Source organism: Marmota monax, unplaced genomic scaffold (assembly GCF_021218885.2).
Source record: "Marmota monax isolate L192 unplaced genomic scaffold, Marmota_monax_Labrador192_F-V1.1 WCK01_AAM20220418_F8-fsc00033, whole genome shotgun sequence".
Taxonomy (NCBI): Eukaryota; Metazoa; Chordata; class Mammalia; order Rodentia; family Sciuridae; genus Marmota; species Marmota monax.
Window position 1 is genome coordinate 5559267 of NW_026694282.1, and position 12251 is coordinate 5571517.

General features: G+C 35.4%; 1 protein-coding gene across 6 annotated transcripts in view; it reads left to right on the forward strand.

Moving 5' to 3' along the window:
• Positions 1-12251, forward strand: part of Dennd4c (DENN domain containing 4C) — a 108127-nt gene that overhangs the window by 79028 nt on the left and 16848 nt on the right. For 5 of the 6 annotated variants that reach the window (XM_046467317.2, XM_046467314.2, XM_046467318.2 and 2 more), the window contains 4 exons: positions 3430-4595; positions 6888-7065; positions 8060-8169; positions 8460-8635. In XM_046467317.2, the coding sequence (XP_046323273.1) occupies positions 3430-4595; positions 6888-7065; positions 8060-8169; positions 8460-8635 (1630 nt within the window). Of the gene's footprint in view, positions 1-3429; positions 4596-6887; positions 7066-8059; positions 8170-8459; positions 8664-12251 lie in introns of all 6 variants that reach the window. The other variant, XM_046467320.2, reaches the window with a different exon arrangement.

A 12251-nucleotide genomic window follows, 5' to 3' on the forward strand; every position in this document is an offset into this window, starting at 1 on the left:
GAGGGGTGGCCATTCATGGAACCAGTCTTCCATGGATACGAAGGGAGACATATTTAAATTTTTAAAAGATCTATATTGAATGTATATGTTATTTGGAATGCCTTTCTTGTTGTGCCTGGTCTCAGTTTGGTTGTTCTTTCTCATTGTAGACCATGTACAGTAGGGCCTCTTGTACTCACTAACAACAGAGGCAGTGATGTGATGAAATCCCAGGAGGTTTATGTATGGCAGGGTAATTCTTATCACTTCTGAAAGGGAAATGGAAAAAGGATTCACATCACTTGAGTTCTAAAAAAATGTACGATTTTGTGGTGGGGGCGGGCAGTGTTGGGGAACCCAGGGCCTCACTCATGCTAGCTTTACCACTAAAGGCAAGCGCTTTACCACTAAGCTACATTCCCAGCCCTGTTTTTGTTGTTTTGTTTTTTTAGACAAGTTCTCACTAAATTGTCCAAGCTAGCTTTGAATTTGTGATCCTCCAGACTTTGCCTCCTGACTAGCTGGGATTACAGGTGTGTGCCACTGCACTTGGCTTAAGTATATGGTTTAAAAGGACAAATTGACTGGTGCCCTTTACCCTTTCCTAGTGGTAGCTACAATTCACTTCTCTAAAGTTATACAATAGATAATTTACAATTAACTTTAGAGAAATTAATTTATTCAGTCTTTTAAATTGGTGTAGGAGTACTAAAAGGGTTTTCTTTTTGCATATACCAGGATGCCAAGTATAAATGATTATGGGTTTTTATTGTTGTTGTTTGTTTGTTTGGTGGGCAGTAGTGTTTAAGAGAGAGTGCTAAAAGCTTTTGGGGAAAATAGTTATCTGCATATAAATGCACACACACACACACACACAAAAAAAAAAAAAAAAACAACACTACAGATCACATTTTCCTAGCCTTGTTGATAACAAGAGAGCATGAAAAAGGAGAATAGAGGTTTCCTTCAACAGGTTTTTATCTTCTTTCAGGATATTGAACTGAAAGTAGTCTGGCTTCTGGTGTTTTTTTCTTCCTGCTATACCCATCTTATTTTTGTATTACATCGTGATCTAGGAAGATTTATTTCTTTAAAAAAGGAGAGCCAAGTGTAGTGGTGCTGCCTGTAATGCCAGTCATGAAGGAGACTGAGTCAGGAGGTTCAGTTTGAAAGTTCAGAGCCAGCCTAGGCAACCTAGTAAGATCCTATCTCAAAATAAAATTTAAAATAAAAGTGTTAGGGATGTAACCCAGTGTAAAGCATCTTTGGGTTCAACCTTTCACCTTCACCCCACACCCTACATAAACACAAAAGAAAGGAAGGTAGGATATAGGTAGGTAACTGTAGTTCCAGTTACTCAAAAGGCTGAGACGAGATTATTATATAAGTTCTAGGTCAGCCTGGGTAACTTAGCAAGACTGTTTCAAAATAAAATAGCTGGAGATATAGTTCGGTGGTAGAATACTTGCCTAGTGTGCATTCAATCCCTGATACTAGAGAGAGAGAGAGAGAGAGAGAGAGAGAAAGAGATGGTAATGGGGCTTTGATAGTATAGACAGTCCAGTTCATTTAAAATTTGAAAATAAATGTGCCACTAAATTCCTAGAAATAAGATAGCCTGTAGTATTTGCAGAGATCTGTTTTTTATATATTGGAAGTAGTTTTCAAATTGGGTATACATTTTGGAATTATAAAATAGGTTGGTTTAATTTCCCTAAAAGCTTCAAAAATATCTCTAAATGCTTATTATTAACTCTGATTAACTGATAGGATTATTATTACCAATTAGTACTAATCTGAAAGATTAAAAAGAACCCTGAAACCATTTTGGAAGATTAAAAAGGATTAAATCAAAGACATCTTTTTTTTTCCTCAAAGCTTCCAGATCATCATGGTATTTATTTATTTATTTATTTTGAAGTACAGGGGCACTTTACCACTGAGCTACATCCCCAACCCTTTTTATATTTTATTTTGAGATAGGGTCTCACTGAATTACTTAGGCTGGCCTCAGACTTTTAATTTTCCTTCTTCTGCCTCCCAAGAAGCTAGGATTATAGATGTGTGCCACGTGTTCCTGGCTTCGTTGTACTTTTTTTTTTTTATTGCTTGTTCAAAACATTACAAAGCTCATGACATATCATCTTTCATACATTTGATTCAAGTGGGTTATGAACTCCCATTTTTACCCCAAATACAAGTTGCAGAATCACATTGGTTACACATCCACATTTTTCCATAATGCCATATTAGTGACTGTTGTATTCTGCTACCTTTCCTATCCCCTACTATCCTCCCTCCCCTTCCCTCCCCTCTTCCCTCTCTACCCCATCAGCTGTTGTTCATTTCTCTCCCTTGTTTTTTTTTCCCCTTTCCCCTCACCATCTCTTATATGCAATTGTGTGTAACAATGAGGGTCTCCTTCCATTTCCATACAGTTTCCCTTCTCTCTCCCTTTCCCTCCCACCACTCGTCTCTGTTTAATGTTAGTCTTTTCCTCATGCTCTTCCTCCCTGCTCTGTTCTTAGTTGCTCTCCTTATATCAAAGAAGACATTTGGCATTTGTTTTTTAAGGATTGGCTAGCTTCACTTAGCATAATCTGCTCTAATGCCATCCATTTCCCTGCAAATTCCATGATTTTGTCCTTTTTTAGTGCTGCATAATACTCCATTGTGTATAAATGCCACATTTTTTTTATCCATTCATCTATTGAAGGGCATCTAGGTTGATTCCAGAGTCTAGCTATTGTGAATTGTGTTGCTATGATCATTGATGTGGCAGTATCCCTATAATGTGCTCTTTTAACTTTTTTTTTTTTTAAAAAATTGAGAATCCTAAATATGAATGGGTGGTGTTCTAGTTAGTTGGAGCAGCTATAAGAGAATACTATATGATTGGGTACACTATAAACAACAGAAATTCCTTACAGCTCAGGAGGTTTTAATGTCCAAGGTAAGGGTATCAGCATAGTGGATTCTTTTGAGGACCCTCTTCCAGTTACACTGTCAACTTCTTATATCCTCACATGACACACATACACACACACACACATACATACATACTAGATTCAGTTTAAGGTTCAGTCTTTGGTAAATTTTCTAATCCCAGGAAGAATGGTGATAGAGAAGAAAAAGGACAAAAGCATTCTCCAGAGAGGAATTGTAGTTTTAGTTCTGAAAGTTGAGTGGGAATGCTACATAAGAAGAGCAGTTTGGATTTGAATTAAAATGTAGGTTGTACGTTAAAATGTTATTTCTGAAGACAGGGTTGAGTAGGTTTTTTTGAGGGTATTTTTTTCTGTATGCCTTCTAAATTTTCTGAATCTTTTGTTAATCTTTTCTAACCTTTACTGGGAATATTACTTTCAATAATCGGAAAAGCAATAAACATTTATATATGTTATATTGGAAAATAAGGATTTATTTTTAATACTCTACTCTCCCTTTCAGGTAGTACATCAAATGTTCTATTTTCTACACAAGATCTAGTTGAAGATGCAGTCTTTGGTGAAGTTTCTAATCTCAAGAAGAATGGTGATAGAGGAGAAAAAAGACAAAAGCATTTTCCAGAGAGGAGTTGTAGTTTTAGTTCTGAAAGTCGAGCAGGAATGCTACTTAAGAAAAGCAGTTTGGATTTGAATTCAAATGAAATGGCTGTCATGATGGGAGCAGATGCCAAGATTCTTACAGCAGCATTGACATGTCCTAAGTCTTCTCCACTTCATATGGCAAGAACTCATAGTTTCGAGAATGTTAGCTGTCACCTAGCTGATACTAGGACCCATGTCTCTGAAAGTAGTTGGGATTCTGAGCACAGATCATCTGCTGTCCTAGAGATGCTTGAGGAAAGCCAAGAGCTCCTAGAGCCTGTGGTTGATGATAATATAGCTGAAACCAGTACAACAAAGATGACATATGATAGTCAACAACATGATAGTAACAGTAATCAGTCAAGAGACTTGAAAGCAGAATCCAAAGATCTGATGTATAAGAGAAGTAGTGTATATGGTGTTGCTAAAGCTGTTGAAAGGGAGGATGTTGAAACTGGACTAGATCCTTTGTCTCTTTTAGCCACTGAATCTATAGAAGAAAAGCCTCCTGATTCTGAAGATAAAATGTTTTCTCCAGTTATTGCACGTAATCTGGCTGATGAAATTGAGAGCTACATGAACTTAAAAAGTCCCCTGGGTAGTAAATCTTCTAGTATGGAATTGCACCGAGAGGAAAGCAGAGAATCTGGCACTACTACTACATTTATGCACCCTTTAGAGAGAAGATCAAGCCTACCATTAGATAATAGCCCACCAGCCCAGGAAAATCCTAAAAGTGAGAAGAGTTCTCCTGCAGTGTCCAGGTCTAAAACTTTTACTGGACGTTTCAAGCAGCACACTCCCTATTGGACTTACAAAGATCGTTCACCTTTATCTGCATTGGTTCGTTCTTCACCACATGGCTCATTGGGTTCTGTAGTAAATTCTTTGTCAGGGCTAAAGCTGGATAATCTACTCTCAGGGCCCAAGATAGATGTCCTAAAATCTGGTATGAAACAAGCAGCAACAGTAGCCAGTAAGATGTGGGTGGCTGTAGCATCTGCCTACAACTACTCAGATGACGAGGTAAGAAAGTTTTACATGTGTACTCTGATATGAGGAGGTTTGTAGTATCTTTGTGTATGTGTAGTACAATTTAAAGATTTCTAGTAATTTTGTTTTTTTATATTTTAAAAGTTTGTACATATTCTGTTTCTTTCTTAAAATAACTTGAATATTTATGTAGGAAATTCATAATGTAAAAAATAGTATCAGGATCACTTTTTAATTCCATTAGTCATTCTAACCTAAAACATTGTTTAGTTCTTTGAAAGCACTAATGATATTTGAAATTAATAACAATGTCATGTTATATTTGCATAGGACTTCTATTTTATTTTGCTTACTTATTTATTTCAGTACTGGGACTTGAACCCAGGGGCATTCTACTACTAAACTGTATCCCCAGCCCTTTTTATTTTATTTTGAGACAGGGTCTTGATAAGTTGCCCAGACTGGTCTTGAATTTGCCATCCTTCCTAATAGCTGATATTTCAGATGTGTGCCACTGCACCCAGCAGCACTTTATTTTTAAAACAACATTTTCCTGCGTGTGTGTGTGTGTGTGTGTGTATGAAGTCTCTTCCATTTAAACTATAGAGTTCATACTACATGACAAAATTATTAAGACTTTTAAAAATCATTGTAAGTAGAATTAATCATTAGTTTTTTTTTGTTTGTTTGTTTTATAAAAGTGGAAGTGGGGGCATTTGGCTTATTTTATGGGAAAAAGGTAATTAAAGTTTTACCTTTGTTTTCACAACTTTATGTGGTATTGGAGTACTGCAGTAGAAATGACAGGTTTTTTTTTTTGTTGTTGTTGTTGTTTTGAGGCAGGGGTGTACCTGGGATTGAACTCAGGTACTAAGCCACATCCCCAGCCCTATTTTATATTTTATTTGAAGACAGGGTCTCACTGAGTTGCTTATGCTTAGTGCCTTGCTTTTGCTGAAGCTGGCTTTGAACTCATGATCCTCCTGTCTCAATTTGACAATTATTTGTAAATATTTGCTATTATTATAATTGTCACAGTGTGTTCTAGGTACTGTTATAAGCTGTACATTTATTTTTGTATATGGATATATATATAAACATATATATTTATTTAATTTTCATAACAACCCTATGTAGTAGTAGTATTTTTATTTTATAGATGAGTTATAAGTTTAATGTCTGAAGATCATACAACTAGTAAGTGGCAGAACAAAGACTTGAAGTCATAGATATTGACTCTAGAGCCCATGTTCTTACTTTAGAACTAGTAAGTGGCAGAACAAAGACTTGAAGTCATAGATATTGACTCTAGAGCCCATGTTCTTACTTTTGAAGCTATATTTTAGGAAAAGACATTGAATGGCAATGTATTTAAAGAGTTGCTGGTTGGATGGTGCATGCTGTTATTCCAGTGACTCAGGAGTGGTTGAGTGGCCCTTGGGATCAATCCCTAGTACTAAAAATAATAATAATAATAATTAACATGGTTTTATATCAAAGACAATACAAATCTTGCCTTTTTAAAGAAAAATACCTAAATAAATAAATTGGAACTTATTATTGAGATGATTTCTATGCAACTAAAGTTTCAATCACTTATGGTAATTACGAACTAGATTATGTTATTTGTTTCTAAAATTATTGTTTGTTATGCTAAACAGATTCCCAGCTGAAATTCTTAGAGCAACCTTGTTTGGAAAGGTCTCATATTATCCACATTTTCAGATGATATAATAAATAAAAGTTAGAAAATTAACTTCTGTGAGGTCATAGACCCAATAAGTGATAAAGAGCCAAGGTGATAAGCTTGCTGACTCTAAAACCCCTTCCCTAACTGTACTGGCATCCCTGATTCTATTGGAGACAGTGACCTCTTAACATTGCTTTATTTTATATTGAGAGACACTAGACCCCAAACTCACCTGTGGTGCAACATGGATTAAATATTGCAGATCACTTCTTGAATATTTTTAGAGTATGGAAGGGAAGTCTCAAATAACAGAAGAATTCATGGTTTTGAAAAAAATAGGATCTGGGCACAGTAGTGCATGCCTGTAATCTTAGCCACTGGGAGGCTCTAAATACAAAGTTTTAAAAAGGGCTGGGGATGTGGTTCAGTGGTTAAGCACCCTTGGGTTCAATCCCTGGCGTGCACGCACACACACGCATGCACATACACATATATACACATACATACATTCATGTACATATATGAATGATTTGTTTTAAGCTATGGAGTTTAATTCTGATAATAGTGGAGTGAGTATATTCCCATTGGAGAAGATATTGTTTATGCATGTGGGATTTTATTCTTTTCAATTAAAGGAGGAAATTAATAGAGATTACAGCTTCCCAGCTGGCTTGGAAGACCACATTTTGGGGGAAAATGTATCTCCTAACACAAGTATCTCAGGGTTGGTCCCTAGTGAACTTACCCAAAGCAACACAAGCCTTGGCAGTAGCAGCAGCAGTGGAGATATTGGAAAACTGCATTATTCAACAGGTATGGGGAAGGATTTTCCTTTCTTCATTTAGTCTCTTTTGTTTATTTGTTTATTTATCATTTATTTTTATATACTGGGGATTGAAGTCAGGACCTCATGTATGCTAGGCAAGTGTTCTTCCTGTGAGCTCTTTTCCCAGCCCTGTCTTTTTCAGTTTAAATGCTCATAACCCTCCCCTCCCAAAACCTCATTTGTTGAGATTATCTGATAGATTTTTTAGTAGTAGCCACACCTTATTGTTAGTTTTATTTTGTATTACCTACAAGTATTATAGTCACTTGTTTTGATTTTAGTTGTATGTATTTGTGCATTATATCATTAGTTTCTGAATTTTATAATGCATCAGAATCATCTAACAAATTTTAGCCTAAAACTTCTAAGATGGAATTTGTGGGGCAAGGCCTTGGGGTGTACATTTTTATCTAGCTCTCTGGGTAATTCAGTGTTTGAACCAGATTTTAAAGATCTTGGGCTCTATCATTGAAATTTCTTAGCTCTGTTACTTTTAAAAAAAAGTGACCTGCTTTTTTTCTTTTTATTATGAAAAAATTCCAAATGTCCTAAGAATTTGAGAGAATTTCAAATTCTTCTAATTCTGTAATTCTTTTTTTAAAATTTTGTTTTAGTTGTAGATGGACACAATACCTTTATTTTGTTTATTTAATTTGTTTATGTGGTGCTGGGGATCGAACCAGTGCCTCACACATGCCAGGCAAGCGCTCTACCACTGAGCCACAACCCCAGCCCCTAATTCTGTAATTCTTATGAGGGCAATTATGTCCTCAGATTTAATTAACTTTTATTAAGTTTCTCTCTCTCCCTCCCTCTCTCTCTTTCTCTACACACACACACACACACACACACACGCACTTTTTATATTAAGCAATTTGAAAATGAATTGCTGATTTCATGATATTTTCCCCCTAAACACATTTTTCCAAGACATAAGGACATTCTCCTACTTAATGTGTTCTGATGCTTATTCCTGTCTAGGTGAAGTTTCATTTCCAAGAGGCATAAAGGGGCAGGACTTTGAAAAATCAGACCATGGTTCATCCCAAAATACCAGCATGTCTAGCATCTATCAGAATTGTGCAATGGAGGTACAAGTACTATATTCTGCCCGTAATAAAGTGCTGTTAACATTTTTATTTAAGAATAGCATTTAACAGGTTTCTATGAGATCCTATGGACAGACTAATAAGTCATTTTGATGAATTCATTTGATGTTTTATATGTAAGTAAGGCAACATACTGGTAGTTTTAATTGTAACATAATAGAACTATTCCAAATTTGCTTAGTAAAATAACTAAAATTCTGTTTATTCTAGAGAATGGCCTATTAAGGTTCATTTTCATTTAGAGATTCTGAGTGTTCTTATTTTCCTATTAGGTTTTGATGTCAAGTTGTTCACAATGTAGAACTTGCGGAGCTTTGGTTTATGATGAAGAAATTATGGCTGGATGGACAGCAGATGATTCAAATTTGAATACAACATGTCCATTCTGTAAAAGCAACTTCTTGCCTCTTCTCAATATAGAATTTAAAGACTTGAGAGGCTCTGCAAGGTTAGTATTGTAAAAGCTCCCTCAAGAGGTAAGTGTCCCATTAAATGTACTACTCCTGGGGCAAGAATGAATCATTTACAGTATGCTTCAGGCTTGCCTTTCCCTTCTGTCCTTCACCTTTAGTATTTGAGGAGAAAGTAGTAGTAATGTAGGAGATTACATTTCCATTTTATTTAATATGTGGTTATCAGTAGTAGTTCATTCTTAGAACTAAACTTTCTTTATAGATAATTCAAAACTCTAGTGTTAGGCCTTATTTCAGACCTTCTGCCTTGGTGACTCTAATTATGTTTTCAGCTATTAACTTGTCACTTTCTGCTACAGTGAAAAGAGCAACTTCTAGTCAACCGAAAGGAGACTAGCTGGTCTGTAACCAGTCATTATGTAATTGAGAGTTTGCTAACTGTATGGTGACCTAATTATAGTTAATATTTTATTTGTCTTATGGAGCAGGTCAACTTTATATTATTGTGTGCCTTTAGTAGTTATTTTTGTTTTTGTTTTTTTCTTGATCATTAAGAATTAAACCCAGGGCTTCACTTGCACATGCTATACATGCACTTTCAAAGTTGTGTATTTTTTTTTTTTTTTTTATCTTCAATTCTGGAGATGTTTTCTCTTTATTTTTTTCTTATATAGTTTCAGGCATGAGGTCAAATCAAATCATAATCTTAATACATTTTTTAAAACTTTTTTATTCTTTTTGGTATCAGGGATTGAACCCAAGGGCACTTAACCACTGAGCTACACCCCTAGCCCTTTTTAATATTTTATTTAGAGACAGGGTCTCACTAAGTTGTTTAAGGCCTCACTAAGTTGCTGAGGCTGGCTTTAAACTTCTGATCTTCCCATTTCTGCTTCTGAGCTGCTGGGATTACAGGCGCGTGCCACCATGCCTGGATCATACTCTTAATTCTTAATGCACTATCCTGATTTTTTTGGACAAGGCCCTCTTATTTATTCTCTTTTCTCCATTTCCACTCATTCCTTTATCCAACAAAGATACCAACTCTTCTGTATGTGATATATCCTTGAATATATATCCGTATAACATATATAGGTTGTTTTGTATTATTATCAATTTTTAATATATGTAATTAGAATAATGCTGAAAATCTCAGTTTCTTTTCAATCTTTCAGAAATACTGTGTATATATTTAATTTATTCCTTTCATCTTGTAGGAAGCTAATGCTGGCTTTTGCATTATCCTATTGTAGAACATTTGAGTTACTTTCAGTTCTTTATTTCTGCAATTATTACTGCAGTGATGCAGTATACTGCAAAATATATATCTTCTTTTAGCTTGTGAAGTATTTTCTCCTCAGAAAACTTATCTTAGAAGTGAAGTTACTGGGTTATTTTTGTATGTCATTTCAGTACATACAAAAAAATTGTTATCAACAGTGCCCAAGAATTCTCATTTCTATAAAAACTTACCAGCAGTTGGTATTAGCATTTTTCTAATTTTCATATTCTAAGGAGTAAAAAGTGTTACTGTTTTTGTTTCAATTTCTCTGAATACAGGTAAGTTTGAGTCTTTTCATTACTAGTTAGTTATTCCAACTTTTTCTATGAATTGCCTGTTTATATTTCCTGCCCATTTTTTTCCACTGAATTTTTTTTTGTTGATGTTTAATTGCTGTATTGTAATTATATATAATAGTAAGATTCATTGTTACATATTCCGCATGCACAAAATGTAACAATATAATTTGGTCAATATTGTTTCCTAGTATCTCCTCCTTTTCTTCCTCTCCCAGTACCTTTTTTCTACTCTGCTGGTCATCTTTCTGTTTGAAGGAAGATCCTCACCTCCATACACATGTCTCACCACTACCCCCACACATCTTTCTCTCTAGATTCTACATATGAGAGAAAATATATGACCCTTGACTTTTTGAGTTTGGCTTATTTTGCTTAACATAATGTTCTCAAGTTCCATCTATTTTCCTGCAAATGACAATTTCATTCTTGTTTATGGCTGAAACACCATTGTATATATGCCATATTTTCTTTATCCATTCATCCTTTGATGGATACCTAGGCCTGTTCCTTAATTTGGCAATTGTGAGTTGTGCTGCTGTGAACATAGGTATGCATATATCATTATAGTATGTTGATGTTCCCTTTACCTCACATCCTCTCCAGCATGCATTTATTTATTTGTTTGTTTATTCATTTATTTATTTATTTATGTCAGGGATTGAACCCAGGAGCTCTTTACCACTGAGCCACATCATCTACTCCTTTTATGTTTTGAGACAAGGTCTTGCCAAGTTGCTTAGGACCTCACTAAGTTGCTGAGGCTGGCTTTGAATTTGTAATCCTCCTGCCTAGGCCTCCTGAGCTGTTGGAATTATAGGTGTGTGCCACCACATCTGGCTGTATTTCTTCTTTTGAGAAGGGTCCATTTAGCTCATTTTCCCATTTTTAAAAAATTGGGTTATCTGTGTTTGTGTGGGTGGCGGGGCTGGGGGGTGTAAGATGTTTGAGTTCTTTATTCTGGATATTTATCCTGTGTTAGAGTAGGTAGCAAAGATTTACTGTCATTCTGTGGGTTCTCTCTTCATACTCTTAATTTTTTCTTTTGCTGTTCAGAAACTTAATTTGATGCCATCCCATTATTAATTCTTAGTATTTTTTCCTGAGATTTAGGAGTCTTATTAAGGAAGTCATTGCCTGTGCCTACATGTTGTAATGTTGACCTTGTTTTTTTCTAGGAGCTGCTTAGATTCTATTCTAATTCCTCGATCTTTGATCTATTTTGAGTTGACTTTTGTGCAAAGTGAAAGAGATAAGGATCTAGTCCTATTCATCTACATGTGGAAAACCAGATTTCTCATTACCATTGGCTATCCTTTTTCCAATGACTATTTTTGCCCTCTTTATCAAAGATGAGTGTCTCTCTGGAGATTTTTGTTTTGTTTTTGTGGTATGGAGATTGAACTCGGCACACTCATCACTAAGCTACATTCCTAGCCCTTTTTTATTTTGAGACAGGGTCTAGCTAAAGTGCTCAGGTTGGCCTTAACCTTGTAATCCTCTTGTTTCAACTCCCAGTCTTTGTGCTTTTAGTCTGTTCCATTGCTCTGTGTGTGTTTTTATGCCAGTACCATGCAGTTTTTTGTTTGTTTCAGTAGCTCTGTAGTATAACATTTCTTTTTAATTTTTCTTTTTTTTTTTTTTTTTTGGTGCTGGGACTTGAACCCCAAGGCACTTATCACTGAGCCATATCCCCATTCCTTTTTTATATTTTATAGAGAAAGGTTTTGCTGAGTTGCTTAGGGGCTTATTAAGTTTCTGAGGCTGGCTTTGAACTTGTGATCCTCCTGCCTCGGCCTCCCAAGCTGCTGGGATTACAGGTCTGTAGTATAATTTGAAGTCAAATATTATGATCTCTCCAGAATTGCTTTTTTTAGTTAGAGTTGCTTTGGCTCTTCTCTGTCTTTTATTCTTCCAAATTAATTTTAGAATTGTTTATTTTCTAGTTCTGTGATAAATGTCATTGGTATTGTGGTGGAGATTGCATTGAATCATTTTAACAACATTAATTCTGCCTATCCATGAACATGGGAGGTCCTTTTACTTGTGTCATTTTCAGTTCTTTCTACAGTA